Raw genomic sequence first — 21,125 nt, 5'->3', positions numbered from 1 at the left:
CACTCAGAACCGTCAGGACAGAAGCTCAGGAGTGGTTCTGACCCTGAGACCCAAGAAGAGCAGGCTGTTTGCAGGGAGAGAATCAGAACACACGCTGAGCCGGGAGCAAGGAGGCCCACTGCCCCAGAGTCCCTGGTGGCTGTTTATTCACCATTCCTGGTTCCTCTCTGAAGTCTGGCCTTCATTCTCCATTATCACCCTGAGGCTCCATGAGCCTTAAAATAAACCCCCTTGTAAACTAGCTTGAACTGATCAATTCTGAGCTAGTTTGACTTGATCTCTGTTGCTCACAACCAGGGTCCTAATGTAGAGAGACTCAGAGCGGCTGTTTCTGTCATTCCTAGGATGGATGAGAGTTCTTCTGGCATCAGCCCCTGGACCCAGTTCAGACATGCAGGGAGGACCTGTCTCGGGTGGATCAGGCACGCCAGCAGGCCCATCTAGCTGGCCTCCAAAGCTGAGCTGCAAGGTCCAGCAGGACCCAGGAGGGCGCATTTCCACCTGCAGTACCACTTCTGCTGTGCCCATTGCCATCCCTCATGCTTGGTCACGAGACACCCAGACCTTTATTAGTTCATGTACACTTATCACATATTTGCTTTTATGCAGTAAGACTGAGACAAAGCCGCTAATCAGAAAGCCTTTCCTCTCCTGAGATGATCTCAGTAAATTATTCAGCTATCAGATTTCTTAAAAAATTCAGCCTGGAATGCATAGCTACATATTGTAATTAGATACTTTTCTCTTTTCAAGAACACAGTTTTTTTGGTGATGTTTCTCCCCTGTCACAATATCACATCCTTGGTACAGTGTTTGCAATTATTTTGTTATCATTAAATCAACATTATCTTCCAATCCATATATATATTTTACACAGAGAAATACATGTAAGAATTCTATAGCTATCCCTATGAATTTTAACAAGGGGAAAAAGGCTATTGAACAGATGAACTGACTAGATCAACTCAGAGTTATAGCCTGCTCATTTTATTTTTGGAACGTCCAGGTCAATCCTGATACCTTCTAACTTTATTCCAAAATAGAGCACCTGAAATAGGTACTTCCACAGGAAGCCCAATTAGAAAACAAAATCTGTCCCCTGCCCCCTGCCCTAAAGCCCTTCCAAGCCAATGCAACCTCATCCACAGTGTGACATCACCAAATCAATGAAGAACACACTCCCAAGGAATGGCAACCTCTCTCTACAGCAGAAAAGGCTCCCTCCAGGGGTGAGGACCTGTCTCCTGCAGGATCCTGTACCCCAGAGCACTCTCCTCACCTTGGGGCTCAAGGTTTCGGTTTCTGCGACTTCAGGGAAAGGGAGGGCAAATAATGTTTTACACTAAAGTCTCTGCACACACATCAAATAGCTCTTGGGCTCCGAGTCTTTGTCCTAATTATACAAACCATTTTAGCTCAGTACTGTTCCACTACAATCTCACTTTATCCAGACTCCTCTTGGGACCCCTGTGAAATCATTACAACATGGAAACATTCCAAAACTAACAAAATCAGTTTTAAAAGGAAGAATGACATCAAATTAACCCTAATTAAACTTGCTAATGGAAAGCAGCCATGCCACACAATACAAACTCTGCCCAGTATCATTTTCTATAGAAAACTGGTCTTCCTGCAGTCTCAAGCCAGTATCTAAACTGATTTGAATGATCTGAATATGTTTATCTAGCTATTCAAGGAGGCTACACTGAAGCATGCTGGACATTCGAAAACTGGGTAAGAGTTAACAATTCACCCTGAAAATCATTTACATTCATTTACTAAATGGCTGGCTGTATTTTAAAGACAAAACCAAGAGAAAAGCATTAAGAGGGTTATCCAAGGCAAATCAGTGGCATGACAGGAACTATAACACATCCCACTCTAAGCAAGGGTGTAAACCTCCAGGAAATAACACCAGAGAAACTTTTTAGTCCATATTTACCTGAAGAAATTATGCTCAGATCAAGTGGTGGCAGTGCAGTAGGCAGACGGCACTCCAAGCCACGAGAAGCATTCTGAGCAGAGGCCCCAGGACGTATTGGGTGACTTATTTCAGCTCTCTTAACTGGTTCCCTGATCTCTAAAATGGCACCAAAGGTTGAAAACACATGGAAGCATGAATTATATAAGCTTCAGTGTGTGATACTCAACAAACAGCCACTCTAATCATTACTACCCCATAATTAAACCGGTTTCCTTTAAGTTTAGTATTTTAGAAGTATGTGTTACCATACAGACAGGATTCAAAAGCAGACGGACCTTCCCCCAGTCACTGCTAGACCGTCCAACAACTGCATGGAGGGCACCAGCATTCTGGAGCCAAACTGCCTGGGCTCATCCCGGCCCACATTACCCACATGACTTCACCAGGCTGGCTTTTCCACACCTGCTCTACTTCCCTCATCCCTGTACAATGAGGGTGCGCAGAAGAGATCACACGGCAGGCCTAACACTGAAGTCCTTTCAAAGGCCTGCTCACCAGGCTGACTCTTGGCTGGCCTCTGGGAACCTGGATTTTGGGAGGGCTCCCACCACCATTAAACTAGTCAGAACAGGTCGCAGTGCCTCAACTTTGTGCTAAGAGCTTAGAAGCGCTGCTTTCCTTCTGGGAGTTTAGAACTGGGTATGTGCCAGGCAGAGGGCACCTGCATGCCAGCCCTCCGTGGAAGCCCTGGGTGCTGCTCAGCAACATGTCCCATGTGTCCTCGAGACTTGTCACCAGGGGAGCGAGTGGATCTTGGGCGGCTGCATGGGAGGGGGCTCTGCAGGCCAGGTCCCCTTCCTCTGCCCTATGTGCCTTCTTCCTTTTGATTTTGCTTTGGACCTTCCCACGTAACACAACTAAGCTGTGGAGCAACTAACCCTCCGAGACTTCCCAGCACGTCATCCAGCTGAAGAGTGGGCTGGGGGGCCCCTGACCCGAGGGTAGTAGCAATCTGTACCTACTGCCTAAGATCAGGACTAGGACGTAAAGCACAGTAAAGCCCGATTCACAGCAGCTTCATGAACAATGGGGCCACAGGGGCCTGCCTACCTTTCAGTTTGTGGTAAGAATTCAGATGTATGTAATAACATTTTGCAAATAATAAAGAATGACACACATAAAAAGCACTGATACTTTTAAATGGCAATGCTTTTTTATTGTCACTGCTAATAAATACTATCTGCTTATTGAATACAGACACAAGCCAAATTCCAAAAACACTAGGGTATCAATACTAGAAACACGTTTTTTCCCCCTTTGCAGGGAAAGCTCTTCAAAACAATATAAATCCTTGACACTTTCTATTGTCATCTGTTAGGCAGTTTTAACCATTACTGACAAATGCTAAATGTAATTTTAGGAGAGAGAAAAAGAATTTGAGGAGAAAACAATTTAGGGGGTGATAAAAACAGAATATTACTTTAACAGTGAAGATCTGTAATTGAGTTTCTTAAAAACAATTTACCATAGAGCTAAAATAGGACATTATACTGTTCCACTCAGTAAAATTCTGATGGCTTAAAAAATACTTCTGGGAAACTGCATCCTTAACTGCAGAGGAAGATCAAGGGGACACCCTGTGTCCTGAGGCCTTGATGTCCTGCTCAGAGGGCAGGTGGGCTGTATGCACACAAGGCCACAACATAGGCAGCAGGGCAGGAGAAGGAGGGAAAGCGTGGGGCACCCCCAAGTGGCCTGTAGTCACAAGAAGCAGCTTTATATTGGCTCTCACCTCACTTCTCCAGTAGGGCCCTCTCTACTCTCTTAAACGTCTTCAGTTGGACCATCAGCTCCCAATATTTGAGGTACAGCCACATGAGTCTCCCATTCTGGCGTCTGTTGGTATTCCAGACATTACCACAGTGTGTATCATGCTGAAATATGTCGGCCAGGCCAGTCGCCATGTCCAGGTCGGCAGCAACCGGGTCAGAGGCCGCACGGACCAGCAAGCTCTTCTCTATGCCCAGCCGCTTGCTGCGAGGGACGATCAGGCTGCAGTAGATGCTCTGCCGTTCTGTAAGAGCATCTTCAAACTCTTTCAGCAGAAGCCTGGCTCTTCTCTGCCAGTCGTCTTCCTTCTCCAGGTAACTCAGGTAGGCACTTCCCAAGGGCTGCAGCTGTCTCTTTTCTCGCATGACCCGAGCCTGTTCCTGTTCCAGAAGCTTCTTTTCTTCTACCAACTTGCGCCCCTGAGAGATGAGGGCTTCCCGGTAGCTGGCTGTCCTGTTTTGTTCCTTTTCAAGTTCCAAAGACAACTGAGCAACTGCACGCCGATTTTCAGAGATCATGACATGGTACTTGGCCTCGAGGTCCCGCTGGAAAGCAGCTGTCCTACGGTGGTATGCTTCTCTCTCCTTCTCTATTTCTTTCTGGGACTCCCTAGACCAAATCCAACCTGACGTGAAGAAATTGGGGGAGAAAAACACACATAACAAAACATCAGAGCTGAAGTTCTCTGATCTTTATTCAAAGACAATATAATGCTAAGGGCAGCATTTCAATGAAGTCTTATGCACTTCTGCTTCTGCTGAGAGGTATGAAAAATATAATATTTTGTATGAAATCATGTAATATGCCAAGTTCTTATCTTAAAATCAGGTAAGAGCTCCCAAGAGACTAGTCTGACAAGACTGCATCCAGGGATCCCTCCGTTGCCTGATTTTCTATGGCTAAGAACTACCACTGTTTGCTTGTGCTCTCAAACCTACGCCAACTGCCCCCTCTGGCCACAATACCCCACATGCTATTGGCGAGGTTTAAAAATTAACACAGGTGTAGAGGGCTGGAAGCAATATCACCCCGGAGGTGATGTCACTCCAGAAGTGACATCTGGGCACCACGAAGTGCTATAACCGAAAGCGCTATCACCAGAAGCAGAAGTGACAACACCAGATATTAGATTAGCCTGGAAGTGACATCTTTGTGAGCCTGTGCTCAGAAATAAAACTGTAACACTCATTTGCCATCAGCGGGCAGTGAACCTCCTGATCCCAGCTTTGGTTTCCATGTCTTTTTTGTATCTTTCTCTGTGTTTTCTTTAAGCTCTTCATACACTCCTCTCAAGTTCAGCTGGTTTGTGGAGCTGGTCTCCGCACATGGGCATGCTTCAAATATTATTGGCCAAGTTATTTCAGAACTGAATAAATTTCAAAATGTGTTCCACTACTGATGATCACTAGTAAGCAGCTGAAGTCTGATAGGGTACACAAGTGGGGTGGAGTAAGAAATTCAACCTCAAGACATGGTTTGGCTGCCTTGCCCCAAACTAGAGCATCCTGGGACAGAGAGTGAGCGGAGGCTGGAGTGGGCAGTCTCCACTCGGCCCCGCTGCACAGCAGCAGCCAGGCTTCGGCCCTCTGCTGTGCCCCAGGTCCAAGGAGAAGGAGGTGCCGGTTCTGCACAGGAACACCTCCTCTCCCCGCACTATTGCACATCGAAGTTCCAGGTGCTTCAGTATAAAACAGAAGCCACTGTGGTGACAGGCGACACTTTCTGGTGCAGGAAACCAGCACATTCGGAACCAGTGCCACATGCCCAGGCCCAGCACAATTGTCAGTCCCAGTCCCAGCACAAATGTCGGAGCCACATGCCCAGTCCAGGCACGAATGTCAGTCCCAGTCCTGGCACAACTGCCAGGGCCACAAGCCCAGTCCTGGCACAAACGTCAGGGCCACACGCCCAATACTGATTCCTCACAATCGCAGGTTCAGCCTGTGCAGGACACATGTCCTGCATGGACTCATCCCTTGAAGACAGGACTGTGCAGCAAGTCTTCAAAGCCCAAGGTCTCCAGGCCACCAAGGGCGGCAGTCCGGCTCTGAGGGGTCACCTGTGCGGGCTCTCACACACAGCCAGGCTGCCCCCATGCTGCTCTCCCACCCCTGGGAACCACTGGAGTGCCTACAGCCTTCCTGGTCCCCTCCCTCCTTTTAGTGTCCCTTCCCGCTCCTCCTTTTGCCAGAGGCCACAGCAGGGGAGCTGATCTGTACAGGAGCAGCTTCGTGTAACTGACAGGCATGGAAAGGTGGGCAAAATGCAAGGCGGAGAGAGGAAAGAAGAGCCAGTGCAGTTTGAGGTGGGTTCAGGGAAGGCTTCGTAAGTCGGTGGATGTGAACAGAGTCTGGATGGCCAAGTGTGACTTGGGAGGAATGCTCCCTCTGCGCAGGAGTAAGTACAACTGAGCAGATCACGTGCCTGTGCAGACAGCAGACAGCTCCCAGAGGAGCTGGGGCAGTCACTGGGAAAGCCCCCACAGATGCTGATAAGGAAGTGAAATCGGACCTGACACCACTCTGGTGTGAGCAGAGGGTCAGAGGTGAAGGTGGAAGATGGGCAGGGCCACCTCCTGTGCTGGTCTAGGCGCAGTCTTGTTCAGGCCCTGTACTGACACACATGAAGTGGTGCAGACACAGGGTACCCTGGACCACACGGTACAGGCTGTAGTCACCAGGAGTTCTGGGTGGGTGCCCTTAATCAGGAGGTCTCCAGGAAGACATGCCGGGTGGAGATCACGAGGGAGCATCAGAGTTAGTAGCATGTCAGTCCAAAAATGCTCAATTCTGGGTCTGAACTGGAACACTCTTGCCTTACAACTTTAGGCAGACACAACTTTCTGGAGCCTTAGTTTCAAAAGGCAGAGAAAAGAGAGCTGTGGCTCCCACCTCTGGGACAGCAAAAGTGCTCTCCCTATTCATTCTGCTGAAAACAGCCACTGGACATCTGTGCACAACAAGCAGCTGACTATGAAAGGCAGACAGCAGGCAGATGGGGGACTCTGGGACCCACAAACACCTGGGAGTGTGCCCTGGGACTCTGTTTTGCCTCTAGATAAAACTTGATGCTTAAGTGCCAATGGGTGCAGATTTTCTTGTAAAAGCCCAACAAAAATCTCTCTGCCAAAGGACTAGGCAAGGGGCCCCCGTAAGACAAAAAATGTTTAGGCAATGACCATTCTACTCACGCCAAACCGTTAGCAGACAACTGTATCCCCACAACCCCTGGGTGGGCAAAGGCTAGGGGAACCCTCCTGGTCCCCCCTGGGGTGGTGGCAGAGGAAGCTGTGTGGGACGTGGCAAAAAGATGTGCCCACCTCTCAGCTCTCCAGCCACCTGGGAGAGCCCCAGTGGAGGCCTGGGTAGCGGGGCAGAGGGCCTCCTGCTCGGGCCTTCTTCCTGATGCCAGTGGGCTGGAGGCCCAGCGGGAAGCGTGACCTTCCATCCCTGCCTGCAGGAAGGAGGCAGCCACCCCTTTCCCCTGATGAGCACTGTCAAAGAAACCAGCCTGGTAAAGATTGAGTAAGAACCAGAATGTCACAACATAATACTCAAAATGCCCAGGTTTCAATCAAACACGAATCAAGAATATCTCAAATTGAATTAAACAAATATAATCAGTAGATACCAATACTGAGATGACAAAAGATGTTATCATCTGATAATTAAAAGTTTAAAGCAGCCATAAGATGTCTAAACAAAGAAATAGAAAGTTTCAGAAATGAAATAGAAGACATAAAAAACTAAACAGAAATATCAGAACTGAAAAATACAATTAACTGAAAAATTCTTAAGGATCCACAATAGGTGTGGGAAGAGAGAGAAGCTGGTTAAAGGGCTAAACTACTCAGTATGTCCCTTATAAACATGGACAAGACATTCTTAGCCAGACACTGGCAAATATATTCTACAATGTTTAAGAAAAATTATATTGCATGATCAAGTGGGAATTATTCAAAACACACAAGGCTGGTTCTACACTCAAAAGTCAATTGATATAATCCAACATGTTAGTGGCCTAAAGAACAAAAAGCACATGATCATATCAACTGACATAAAGACAAAACTCAACACCCATTCATGATAAAAACTCAGAGAAAGAGGAAGGGAAGGGAATGTCCTTGCCTTGATAAAGGCATCTATGAAAACCCACAGCTAACGCTGTACTTGATGGTGAAAAGACTGAATCGTTTTACTCTCACATCAGGAACCATTTAAGAGTCCTGCAAGTTCCAGCCAGTGCAGGAAAGCAAGAAAAGGAAATAGAAAGTAAACAGATTGGGAAGGATGGAATAAAACCTAAGTTTTATGGACTCTCTTATCCCCTCCTGGTGTGAGCCAGGAGCTCTGTCCTTTCACTCTATCTCTAAATAAAAGCCTGTACCTCGCTCTCCTACCTTGACAAAAAAAAACAAAAACAAAAAAAAAACACACCTAAGTTTTCTAAGTTAAACAGAAATTAACTCAAAATGGATCATGGACTTTTATGCAAAAAGTAAAACTAAAACTTTAAGAAAAAAACAGAGGGGGGAGTCTTGAGGATGTAGGGCTAGGCAAAGAATTCCCAGACCTGCATGCGAAGCATGATCCTTACAAGGGAAAACTGATAAACTGGACTTCATCAATATTAGAACCATTGTTCTGTGAGAGATTCCATAAATGGAATGAAAAGACTCCATGTCCACAGACCAGAGTCCAGCTCTCACAGCCCAACAATCCTATCAGAAAACGGCTGGCAGACCAGAAAGGACATTCCATGCAGAGGACAGACTGATGTCAAGTACGTGAAAAGCTGCTCCAATCTTTAGCCATCAGGGAAATGCAAATTGAAGCCACAGCAGAATGGGTAAAATAAAACCACAAAATAAAAATAATGACCACAACAAATACTAGCAAGAATACCAAGAAATTAGATCACTCACACCGCTAGAGAGAGCTAAAACCCTGCAGCCATTCTGGGAAACGCTCAGGCTCCTCCTTAAAAATTAAACATCACCTCCCAGGAAGGCTGACAACAGCAGGCGGATCATGGCTCAGTGATCTGCACAGGGCCTGCAGACCCAAATCCGGCCCTGAGGGTACTGCCATTTAGAAGCTCAGGAGCCTGCCGCCTTGCAAAACACCACTTAAAAGTCGGAAAGGTGAGGAACCTGGTGAGTGAGCTGAAGGCTTAGAATCGCACTGACTCCTGTAGTCATCAGAGGCCCTGAGGTGACTCCCACTTTCCGTCTGTTTTCAGACCTATCTCCAGCTTTATAGCCTTCCCCAGTAATCTTTGCTTCTGATGTTCTTGCCTTCTTGGACTTTTGAAATGATGCTTTGTGATCCTGAGAAGGGTGGAGAAGTATTTTTTCTTCCTGATTATTTTGCTTAGGTAATGTGATTGAAGAAAAATTTTAACTTTGCAATCTTATAAGAATTCTCCAAAAATGTGTCATTACATAGTTAAGAAGTTATATTACAAAATATGGGCATCAACTAGCCTCCTAGCTGGTCCACGAATAGCCTAGAAGTAAAGGCAGACAAAAGAGTAGTTGATAAATGCCACTCTTGCTGGCTTCCACTTCCCGTATGAAACCCTGCTGACCTGAGAAACCCAGTCCACAGCAAGTGCCAATGCAAACAGAGGGCAGCTTCTTCGATTCAATCCCTCAGTTCCTCACATTCTTAAGTGCCAGCCCAGAAGCATGGGATGTGGGATACAACTCCTGAATATTAGGAAATGTATCATGTAGCGGGGATAATTACAATTGACTTGTGGCCAGTAATTTCCCGAAGTAGTACACAGTCAAACTGGTGAGGATTTCTGGCCAAGATAAGCAGAGGTGTCACAGATGAAGTCTCCCAAAGACTAATTTTCTAAACATTAAACAGACACCCAAGACTGGTTTTCTTTCATGTCCATTTTATTCTTCTCCATCCGTCCTTACAAAAGCAATGGGAGCAAGGGAGCCCCTTAGGGCAGTGAAGCCTCAACAGGGCGCTAACAGTTACTGACACCCACTCCACACAATCCTTCTGAATATATTGTCTTATTCACCCTCACAATGCATCAAGGTAATCATGATGCTACCTGCCCTGGACAGGGAAAACAAGCTCAGAGGGTTGAGTAATTTGCCCAAAACACACTGTATGAGACAAAACTAGGGTGTACACTTTCATCTGTCAGGGTCCATTTCCAAGGTCTTTGGGCTCCCTACCTTCAACCCAGAAAACACAATTATTAGGAAAACGATAACTTACGAAAAGCAGCCAATCCCAGCATTGGCACCAACAAGGCATAATTCCATCTGCTTCCTTCACCCCCATCAGCCCTGGAATTAGGCCGAATATTCCAATTTGGGGGGTCATTTAGGTTATTCATGGAGATACACCTTGAGGCAAATAACAAAACTATTAAGCACACAATAGGAATAAAATACATTTGTCACAAGTGTAGCATCTACAGGCTCACATGAATCCCTTTTTTATTTCCAAAAACTTTTGTTCAGTTTCACCTGAGTATTGTACAGGGTAAGCCTTATGGGATTCAAAGGAGAAATAAACAATACCTTAAGACAAAAGCAACTCACACTGTAGTCAGGACAGAGACATGCCTCACATAACTGAGATGCAAGTAGAATGAGATATGTTTTCTAATGAAAATGTTTAAAAGTACGGTTGTAGGTAAAAATCCATAAATAGGAAGTTGTGAAAACACTTGACTGCTTCAGAGAATGGTGTATAGGGCTGAGAGGCCGAGGCAAAGGGTGTGTGGGAGACACTGGTGGCGATGAACACCAGAACTACAGGCATTTCTGCTTAAAGCTCACGCTGCCTCAATAACTAGGCTGGGACCTAATGTTAACATGAATTTACCAATTTACTAAGTACCTACACTAGGTTGGGCATTTTCACAAAAGAGTCGTGAAAGCTTTCAGCTTATTTCTACAGACTGCCACAAAAAATGCTGATCGTAACAAATAATCAAATAAGAAAAAGGAACTTAGTTTGAAAATTTTAATAGGGTTTTCAATAAATAATTAACACCTAGAAATATAAAGTTCTAATTGGCAATAAAGAAATGCCAAAAAAAAAGGTGACTCATGACATAATGTTCAGGAGTTTGTGGTAACCAAAGAACAGAAACATTGGTTATCTAATAATTCTAACTTTTAATGGTGCTCATTCCCTCCAAGGCAGTAAAGCCCAGACTGTGGAATAAGTAATTCCAATAAACGCAAAGTCAGTGCACACATATTTTTTATGGCCTTAGTTACCAGTAGCAAAAACTTTAAGAAAAAACATAAATGTCAATATAAGGGGCCGGTCCATTGTAAACATAATGAAATAATTCAAAAATTATGTTTGCACACAATTTTGCACCAGGAAGGTCTTAATAAAGTTAGATGAAAAACAAAATAATGGTTACAGGAATTATGACTACTGGTTTATTTTCCACCCCACTTCTTTCCACAGATGTCAGATATCTGACATAAACACTCGAAAAAAAGAACACTCTGTGGTCCGGGGGTGAATTAAGCGAGTCAACAGGGACACCTTAGCCCCGGGGGCTGAACCGGGTCCACAGAACCGACCCGGGCGCCGCCCCATCCCCGGCCCCAGACCCACGCGACATCGGCCCGCTCCCACCGGACCTGCCCCCAACTCCAGAACCCATTCCGACACCAAATGGACCCCCGACCGCGGCCCCGCTCCGGCCCGCAACCCACCCTCGGTGCCAGACTTACCCCTGAACCCCCAACGCACCCCCGGCCCCCGAACACCGCCACCTTCCGGGCCCGGAACCCCGGACCTACCGCAGGCCTAGAGCGCCAGCTTCTGCGGTCCTCTCCGCGCAGGCGCGGGGAACCCCTAGCGATCACCCCGGATTGCGGCAGGGTGCGCAGGCGCAGTGCCCCTGTTCGACACGGGGGGGGCGCGTCGTCGTGCGCAGGCGCGGCGCGAGGACTGGTGGGACGGTGCTGCGAAGGGCAGATATGTCGCGGGTCCGGGTGGTGTCGCGGTTGCTGCGCGCCCAGCGCTTGGCGCTGACCAGGCCGGTAAGTTGGCGGCTGGCGGTCCCCGCTCCTCCGCCCCGGGCGAGACTATTGGGCCGGGGCGGGAAGGAGGCCGCTCGGGGGCAGGGGCCGGCGACTCCGGCCGGGCCTGCGAAGGGCACGACCCCGCGGACCGCCCCGGGCCCTCCCCTGCGTCCGCCCGGGGCCCCGCGGGCTGAGGCCGTCCCCGGCTCTGCGGGCGGGCCGTCGGGGCAGGTGGGTAGGCGTGGTGGCCGCCGTGCGCCCTCTGAAGGGCAGGGCTTTAGCCCCGACGGCGGAAACGGCCGGGCGAGGTCGTCGGGCTGGCTGCGCGCGGTCTGTTGACGCCGAGGGTCGGTCCTCCGAGGACGGCCGTCGGGGCTCCGCTGTCCCGGCCCCGGCCCCGGTCTGTGCCCTGCGCTTTTCACGACCCGTCTTCTGGCCCTGCCCTCCGGGGTTCCTCTCGAGCACACGAGGTTTAACCGTTGCCGTTCTGTTAAGTGACTTCGCCCCCACCACCACACCCGCCAATTTAGTGATTTAACCTTAAAAGTCCTGAGGAGCCAAGGTATTCAATAATATTGACTTACACGTGTAGTATTTTACCTGAAGTTTTCATTTTGAAATAGGGATATTAAAGATGATAGAAAATGTGAGAAGGTTTAGTCAAAGATCCCTCCAGCCCCCGGAACTCCCTTCCCCCACCACTCACCCTTTGTCAATTCATGAAAAAACATTGTTGTCCTTTTATCTGTGCGGGACTAGAGGAATTCTGGACGTGAGCTTCTGAGAGTGAGAATAATGTTCAAGCACAGGTCACAGCGTGCAAACCTCTCCTTTCCTATTGGCTTGATTAAAAGAGATCTGGGTTGAGTCATTTGTCAATGCCAGCACTTTACCTTCAGTACCTCTCTGAACCTTCACCTCTGTCCTGTGTTTAGGTACTTGTAAACCTGATGGCAAGATACAGATAACAAAATTGAACCACAAGTTGGGCCTTCTAAAGATGGTTTTGGGTTTTTAGGAAGTGTTTTTATCTTGAAGCTAGCTTATCCTATGAAAATTAATTCTACCCCCAAGCAATATAATTTATTGGAGTTAAAGATTGTCAAGAAGAAAAGCATCCAATTATTAGAACAAAAAAAGAACTTTATGATCACTGACAGAGAAATGCCCGTGGAGAGCAGATGATGAGGATAATTTGAATAAAGTCGACAGAGTTCTCCTTTGTCTCATTTTATTCAATTCTGTGATGTTTCCGAGTCATTGTGTATTTGCAGCTCCTCTCAGAAGTTAGAAAATTATCAAACCAGTTCTGCTTTTATCCTTTTCAGTTGCCCCAAGGGCACTGATGGAATTTGCAGATTGTTCCAAAGTCATTTAATGGAAAGGAAAGTAAAACTGAGAACTTTAATAGTTAGTGAACTGCTCACTTCAGATGAGATTTTTCAAAAACTTTAAGAGGAATAGCCCAAGTATTGTTCTAGAATAGGGCAGTCTCTTTTCTTTGAATGTATTGTTTTGAATGTTTTAATGGTGTGTCCAGAATTACTTTATTCAGGCCACTGTAGCAACCTTGTTTTGCTTCATGGGATAATTACAGTGCAAGTGGCATTCATTTCTGCATTCTGTGTGATGCTTTTCCTGGGTCCCTTGAAAAATTGTGGTTTGGTTTTAATACATAACCTGGATGTTTGTTAGTTTGGAGTACCAGAGATTTTTCCAAGCCTCCTTGAATAGTGGGGAAAGTACAGGATTTGTAGCCAGCCAGGCTGACTCAAGTTCAGACCCCACTTACTCTGGATAGACTCACTTTTTCTGTGTGGGGTTAGGGAGTGTTCTGTGAAGTAACATGCAATCTTTGTGTGGTGCTCCTCACAGCCTCTGCTCTGTAACCTTGTGAACTGTGTTTTAAGCATCTCTGTTTTTAAAACCTTTAAATTTTTATAGGGAATATTTACACCTGGTTGTAAAATAATCAGCAAGTATAGAAGGCCTTATAAATGAAAAGGACTAAGACCTCCTGCTTCCACAGACGTGTTCCCAATTGGAATCCATTCTGAACTGTTTCTGGTATTGGCCCCTGGCACTTACCTCCATTTCCTCAGCTAATATGCAAGTGATTTTTATTCATTTTTGACATTGACTTTTGCTGGTAAGTCAGGATTTCATTCACTTAAGCCTGCTTCCCATATCCTCAGTCCTCCCACTAGTTATGCAACCACTTTCAGATCCTTTATTGGCTACCTTTGTAATTGTACAGATGGTACTTACCAGTAGCTTCTGTTCGTGATTTGTAGGCATCTTTTGTTAGATGAGGGCTCCCACTCTGCTAGATTGAAGATATCCTTATGTCTACCCTTCTCCCTTTTGCCCAACTCAGCCATCTGTGCTTTTATGCTATTAAAAGGTCTAAGTGTTCCTTTTAATTCTACCTTAGGGAGACTTCCCCATTATTCTTCATATTGCCCTATGAGAAAATTGATAGTTTTGTTATCAAAACCACAGGAGTTTTATCTAGACAGAAATTGGGTTAAAATTGGGCTTTTCAAATTCTAAAATCACTCTCCAAATCAGATTTAGATGCAGTTAGTATTACTGTTTTCCACAGGGAAATAGTGTTGTAATTTGTTAAAGATTTCATTATAGCAACTGCCACTTTTTAACCTAGTGTGTGTGTGTGCATGTGTGTGTGTGTCTGTGTCTATTCAACATGAATATCCTAGAAAGAAGAAATAAATGCTTAAGGAATCTCACTGTTTTCTATTTTAATTTCAGTCTGGTATTACAAAATATACTGTTAGTATTGGTACCATTACCTATATTTATGTTGTAACATATTTTTAAGAAAATTCATTCAGTGACTTAGTTCTTTGTTAAAATTCGATTTTAACATGTAAAAAATTACACTAAAACAAGTTTCTTTTTGCTTTTTAATTAACTTTCTGAAAGAAAACAACTAATTTGGTTTATGGCAATAACAAATGTACTTAAAATGGAAATTAGAGAATTCAACAATATCACTCTAATCAATTCAAATCTACTTAAAAGTAGGAGAAACTGTTTTGTAATTGGCGCTAACCCTGAAATATTTGCGCAGGCCACCATACGGTCCCAGAGGAGCCCAGGAGGTGAGAGCCACCTTGACTTTTCTCACAGGGGGTCTTGCGACCCTGGCCTGAGCCTTCTCATCATAGAGCCCTTCAGTGTAAAATAGCTCAAGAGTTCGTTTTTTATTTTGTCAAACTCCTTCCTGTATTCCTCACTTTTTTATCCTATAGAATAATTTTTTTTAACCCACAGGATAAATAATGTCTCTTCCTGATTACAGAATACACGAAGACTTCTCTCACATCCCCCTTTGTTTTTGGACATACCTTTTTCCTAAAACCATTTTGTATGATATTTCTAAGACTCTTGGTTCTATCAGTAGTCTTCTAAAATGCATCAGCACGCCAAAAAGACTGTGCCCTAAGGGCTGACTGTGTTTAGCGTATGAAGAGTGGCCTCTCATGTTAGGCTCTTGTAGAGAAAATGGAAGCTCTGTGGCCAGGATTCCTAACTGACCCCAGTCTGCTTGCCCGCTGAGGAGAGAAGGGTTAATGACTTAGTGTTATAAGTGTTATAAGTCCCTGTTTTTAAGAGGCTTTGCTCTCCCTCCCTCTCAGCAGGGGCCGGCAACTGCGCAGACCAGAACCCGAGGCTTTCACTTCACTGTTGATGGGAATAAGAGGTCGTCTGCTAAAGTTTCAGATTCAGTAAGTTTGTTGTGTTTTGTTCCATTATAAATGATTTTCTAGGTTTTACAGGACTAATGTCTGTACTAGTTTTTAATGTATTGGAGTAATACACAGGTCTTACAGGAAAAATTTCTTATTCCAGTGCATGCTCACATTATTTTGGGTATAATAATAATTATAGTACAAATATAAACATAGATATTAACAGTTTTGCTGATAGCTGTTATGTATTTATTAACCAGATTAAATTTAAGTGAAGCAACGACAAAAACATACAAAACAGTAAGTGACAACGTGTAGTATTTACTGTGACAGATGATCAAGCAGGACCATACCCACTTGTGTGTAGATAGCCTCTTGTAGGTTTGGTGGGCCATTCTGCTCCCTGTGAGGAAACCGAAATTTGCTTGCAAGTTTTCTCATAAGTCCACAATAGCTGTTGAACACTAGTTGGCGCCCCCTCGGTGGTCGTGAACAGAAATGCTGTCCTGAAAGCAGTAGTAGCTCTCAGTTCTTAGGTAGTCTCCAGCTGGAATGTGGACCTCTGTGATTGGTGTCTATTCCTTTCATTGTACCCTGTCATGGGAAACGGAGGTCACAGGTGGAGACTCACGATCGACACCACATTATCAGTTTAGATGTATAGATGCATATGTTTATGGGTATTAACACACAAAGGGATGGTAACTAAAGTGACAGTTGGAAAGAAGCCACTCTTAGAGCTGGTGTTTTTGTCCCTGTTGCTGCTTCCCTCTGCTGCTGTCCCCGTGTGAGGTGTACTTTTAGTTCTCAGCATTTCACCTAATGGTGGGTTTCCTAGTCCCACAGGGTAGATGCTCTGCCATTCCTGAGCTCTGTGTGCTGGCCCCTCTCACTGTGAGGGTACCCACCACCACTCACGCGACTCCAGCCTTTGTAGCTTGGAGTCCCAGTGCAAGATGGAGGTCCTCGGGGTGCAGCTGCTTTGTTTTTTGTGGTACCTCTTGGACTTTCTCCAAGCTCCAATGTAACCAGTCTGAGTGGTGTAGCTGAACAGGTGACTAATGGGTGAACCTCTCTTTTGCAGATTTCGGCGCAGTACCCAGTAGTGGACCATGAATTTGACGCCGTGGTGGTAGGCGCCGGAGGAGCAGGCTTGCGAGCTGCATTTGGCCTCTCAGAGGCGGGGTTTAACACAGCCTGCATTACAAAGCTCTTTCCGACCAGGTCACACACTGTCGCTGCCCAGGTAGGAGAAAGGGGCTCTGCTGGTGCTCTTGGCACCGGCACAGCCCGGCTGTCTACCTGATCAGCCGCCTGCCCCAGGCCACCTTGCCACTGTGCTCCACCTGCACTTAACCTCTTTCTGCTCTTTGCACCCACTTCGCTCACTTAGCGTGGGGGGTGGGGGTCCCCTGCCTACTCTGCCCCCTGAAGCTGCTGCCTGGATCCTGCTGTCACTCTGTTTCTGCCCCAGTCACACTGGGTCTTGTGTACCCATCCAGTGCTCCCTGCCCCCCTTTCATGGCTTCATCTTCACTGTGCTCACCCGATCTGGTGTGAGCTGGTCTGTGATTCATACCTCCTGCCTCATACCCAGGCAGGCCTTGTTAAGTGTGAGGGTGATGACCTTTGATGATAGCCTGAGTGTGCAGGACAGAAAAATGGTGGCCACTGAATACTCTGAATTTAGGGAAAGGGTAAAAGTAAGGTGACGATTACACATGGTGAAATTATAATTTTGTTCCGTCATTACAGGCACGCTGTAGGTAGTCTCCAGCTTGTATTTGACAGTGTTCCAAAGTCATTTGACTGTCTTTTCTGGTATTCGGAGCACATTTCCTCAGGGACAGCAGTGTGTGGCAACTTTCCAGGGACCAGTAAGCACCACCTAATCATCTCTAGCAGGAACAAACTGTATCAGAGTCCAGCAACATTCTCAGGCCCTTAGGTGCCCAGGTACTTTGTTCTAAAGCTGTACTTCATAAACTAAAGAGCAAATAATATGTATCTTTGGAGAATTTTTTGTGTAAAAGGAAAAGTATGTGTAAACATCATTCTAAATTATGTTGCAAAACTGTTTGGATAGTGCAGTGTGAGTAAAGTGAAAAGAAAAGGATTGCTGTACTTGAGTGGTGGTTCTTGAGGGAAGAAGGTTTAGTGGTGGAAGGGTGAGCAGGTGGGGCCCCACCCAGTGTGTCCCTGAAGCACCCGGGTCTGCGTGTGCCAGAGTGATTGTTGGTGTTACTTCAGACCAGCTTTCTACAGTCTCCTGTCACTCTGCTCCTTAAGATCTTTATCAGCATGGTGTTTAGGTTCAGTGGCGGGAGGAGGGGTCAGGGAAGCGAGGAGGGGTGAGTGTGGTAACTTGCTGCAGGTCTGCTACGAGGTTCTTGGCTCTGCTGTGACTTACCTTGTAATTAAAACGTAAGTGGGAAACTGAGGCACAGCAGCACCGAGTAGGGAGGGAATTAGAATGTGGGTCTGCTTGGCTCAAAAGTTGTGATTGAATAACTGTTGGGAGAAGAGAAGGACATTCGCAAATGTGCTTTGTGAAAAATTCACCTGTGAAAAAGATATGGTCTAAAGAAGACTGGTCCAGTGTTAAGTTGGGGAGGAAAAGGGCTGTGGTGTTTTCTGTGACTGAGAATGGAGACAACAGGGTGAGGTGGCTAGGGGACAGGGCACAGCAGAGGGAGGTGCAGTGTGGGTCCTGGAACTCTGTGTTTGGAGTTTATTACTTGACAGTAAACACTTCCTGTCTTTAACACTTGCCCCTAAATATTGTTGGGAACGTTTTGTCATAAAACTATGCAAATGGGGTTGTTGAGTATCTCTCATGTGCCAGGTTTGGTAAGCAGTAAGCACTGTGCATGTAAATTCTCACTTAAGCTTCCAGGCAGCTCTTGGAGGAGTCTAGCTTCATGTCCCTTCCATGGATTGGGAGGCTGAGGCTGAGGGATGCTGTAACTTGGCCCCCGTCACTAGCCTGGGAGTCGAGGAAGTGAGACTTGGAATCTGTCAGGCAGAGCCGCCTCCTCTGTAAGAAAGGTCCCACAGCCTATTCGCAGTCAGCCCCCTTGCGCTTTTCTCACAGGTGGTTGGCTTTCCTGAGGGGGCAGCTGAGAGCTGAGCCTGGAAGACGTCCCTGGGATGCCCACCCGTAGCTCCTAAGCTTACTCTGTGTTTTCAGGGAGGAATCAATGCTGCTCTGGGGAACATGGAGGAGGACAACTGGAGGTGGCACTTCTATGATACCGTGAAGGGCTCCGACTGGCTGGGGGACCAGGATGCCATCCACTACATGACAGAACAGGCCCCTGCCTCAGTGGTTGAGGTGAGCCCTTGAATGGACTGTCCTAATGCAGAAGAGGGACCAGGGCAGATGTGGCTGGCCGGGAGGATGGCAAGCTGGCCAGACGAGGGAAATCTCTCCTGTTATTAACCATTCGACTCACTTAACAGAGAAACTCTTCTCTTGATGTAGTGCTGAGATTTTCATAGATGATATGAGTTTCGGGTTTGCAGGGTTATATTGAAGTTGTTCAGTGTAAACTAGCATGAATATCATGATTCTTTTAAGTTTCTAGGTGTGTGTGTTTGTGTTTCACAGCTGGAGAATTACGGCATGCCGTTCAGCAGAACTGAAGATGGGAAGATCTACCAGCGTGCTTTTGGTGGACAGAGCCTCAAGTTTGGGAAAGGCGGGCAGGCCCATCGGTGCTGCTGTGTGGCTGACCGCACTGGCCACTCGCTGCTGCACACCTTGTATGGAAGGGTGAGGCCTCCCTGAGAGTGCAAGGTGGCAGTGTGTGGTCTGGTCAGCCCAGACGTGTCCATGAGTCAGAAGCTTGCTCCTGGGGTCACATTAGCAGCAGCATGTCCTCTCAGGGTCACTCAGACAGTGGCAGAATGACTTGATAGGCCATGTACTCTAAGTTTAATTTGTAAGTGTGTATCTTAGAAAGTGGTGATCATTACACACCAGGCTTGAGTTCATGATCTGTCTTGATGAAAGTGTTAGGAGAGTATTCCCAGGTCCATCTGAGTTTGTGAACCAATTGATCTATTTTCATACTTAACTGTTAAAACTGGACTAAGCCTGCAAGGGCAGGAGTCATTGGCTAATGGAGGCCAGCTTTGGCCTGGCCAGACGGTCAGTATTCCGAGTAATATTGAGTAGGTATAATCAGTGTTCTGAAGTCTTGCTTTCAGATGGGGACAGTCATTGACTTGCAGCTGTTAGGACACCAGTGGCTTCTGTGGCCCCGTGTATAGACAAATATGTGATAGGACCTGCCCATCCCTCTGAATTGTGTATTGTGCAGAGAGCTGCAGGTTCACGAGCCATTTCTGTTAGCCGAGGGGACTGTCAGATCCAGGGCCTGGGCTGGCTCTGTCCAGTTGAACCTTCTGCTGTGGTAAACTTGCTTCTCTGTGCTGTCTAGTCCTGCAGCTGTCAGCCACATGTGGCCATTACAGATAACAGCCATTGTGCTGAGGGGCTGAGTATTTTATTTAGATCAAGTTGCCGTGTGTGGCAAGCAACTCCCTTAGAGCACAGCCCAGTCCAAGTCGAACCTCGTGGTCCGTGGGCCCCAGCTCTGGTGTCACTGTGAAGGGAGCATAGTCTGTGTGCAGAGACAGAAAACCTGGAATGCCTCTTAGGGTCGTGTGGAAGTAGGATGTGTTACCATGTTACTGATCCTCTCCTGGCATGCACTGATGTGCTGTCTGTCCTTTTATGGTTGGTTTATGCCACTGAGAGCAGGGTGCCTTCTGTGTTACACCAGCATCCATACTGTCATCTGGTTGAGTGTGTGCCCTCTTCCCAGCCTGGCGCTCTCCTAGGGTTTCCCTAATCCATCCTCCATGATCTAGAGCAAGGTCTACAGGCTGTTCACATGGGCAACACCGCCGTAAATACTGGTTTTAAACAGTTTTATGCAGTTGAAAACGGATCCCTGTTTTCTTGTTTTTCAGTCTCTGCGATATGATACCAGCTATTTTGTAGAGTATTTTGCCTTGGACCTTCTGATGGAAGATGGGGAGTGCCGTGGTGTGGTCGCACTGTGCATAGAGGACGGGTCTATCCATCGCATAAGAGCCAAGAACACTGTTGTAGCTACTGGGTAGGAGTCTGACTTCTGTCTTAACCAATTTCTCTGTGGGGAAGTTGAGTTTCTCCTTTACTGTCCTGATGGAGGCTTTAGGGAGTAATGGTTCAGGCACAGGCCAGGGCCTACCCCAGTAGGGATAACAGGCTTGGCCAGCCTCAGTCCCTCATCTTCGTGGGCGGAGGGGGGGGGATGCGAAGGAACACTGCCTTGGAGTTGCATGAGACAGTGTCACTACCTCACAGCTGGGAGAGCCTGAGGGGAAGCTGGGTCTAGAGAGTCCCATGACATTTCATAGAACAATATCTTTTTTGCTTTGGTGGGTGCTGTGTCTTTGCTAATAGTAGATAGGTGCTTGTTTTCATATGGTGAAAATGAGTGAATTCCATTTTATATACCATCAGTCTTTTACCTTAGCCCTTCAAAGAAGTGAGTCCATAAACATTCAGGATACAAAAGTAACACACGTACCAGGGAAATCATTCACGCAGCATGAAGAGTACTAAGGTGCAAAT

General features: G+C 46.6%; 2 protein-coding genes across 4 annotated transcripts in view; one reads left to right on the top strand and one right to left on the bottom strand.

Moving 5' to 3' along the window:
- Positions 1 to 3,115: 3,115 nt before the first annotated feature.
- On the bottom strand, positions 3,116 to 11,691 carry CCDC127 (coiled-coil domain containing 127). Of its 2 annotated transcripts, none has more exons than XM_057496856.1 (3): positions 11,556 to 11,691; positions 10,000 to 10,130; positions 3,116 to 4,379 (listed from the first exon to the last, which is right to left on the bottom strand). In XM_057496856.1, the coding sequence occupies exons 2-3, from the start codon at positions 10,118 to 10,120 to the stop codon at positions 3,718 to 3,720; spliced, it is 783 nt and encodes a 260-aa protein (XP_057352839.1). In that variant the 5' UTR covers positions 10,121 to 10,130; positions 11,556 to 11,691; the 3' UTR covers positions 3,116 to 3,717. The 2 variants fall into 2 exon arrangements, with proteins under 2 accessions (XP_057352839.1, XP_036776328.2); XM_036920433.2 differs by having other exon boundaries at positions 11,487 to 11,621.
- Positions 11,652 to 21,125, top strand: part of SDHA (succinate dehydrogenase complex flavoprotein subunit A) — a 27,595-nt gene continuing 18,121 nt past the window's right edge. Inside the window, exons 1-6 of one of the 2 annotated variants that reach the window (XM_036920396.2) lie at positions 11,652 to 11,798; positions 15,443 to 15,532; positions 16,581 to 16,742; positions 18,687 to 18,830; positions 19,107 to 19,271; positions 20,477 to 20,625. In XM_036920396.2, the coding sequence (XP_036776291.1) occupies positions 11,736 to 11,798; positions 15,443 to 15,532; positions 16,581 to 16,742; positions 18,687 to 18,830; positions 19,107 to 19,271; positions 20,477 to 20,625 (773 nt within the window). In that variant the 5' untranslated portion in view covers positions 11,652 to 11,735. The remainder of the gene's footprint in view (positions 11,799 to 15,442; positions 15,533 to 16,580; positions 16,743 to 18,686; positions 18,831 to 19,106; positions 19,272 to 20,476; positions 20,626 to 21,125) is intronic. The other variant, XM_036920405.2, reaches the window with a different exon arrangement.

Source organism: Manis pentadactyla, chromosome 2 (assembly GCF_030020395.1).
Source record: "Manis pentadactyla isolate mManPen7 chromosome 2, mManPen7.hap1, whole genome shotgun sequence".
In the NCBI taxonomy this organism is placed as follows: domain Eukaryota; kingdom Metazoa; phylum Chordata; class Mammalia; order Pholidota; family Manidae; genus Manis; species Manis pentadactyla.
The sequence above is the reverse complement of the archived record's forward strand: the minus strand, read 5'-3'. Positions and strand labels throughout refer to the sequence as shown.

Excerpts from the sequence above, each read along its gene's own strand:
- CCDC127 (XM_057496856.1), bottom strand. The coding sequence starts at position 10,120 with ATGAATAACCTAAATGACCCCCCAAATTGGAATATTCGGCCTAATTCC. Across the intron at positions 4,380-9,999 it reads GCTGGGATTGGCTGCTTTTC|GTTGGATTTGGTCTAGGGAG; the intron begins GTAAGTTATCGT and ends TCTTCACGTCAG.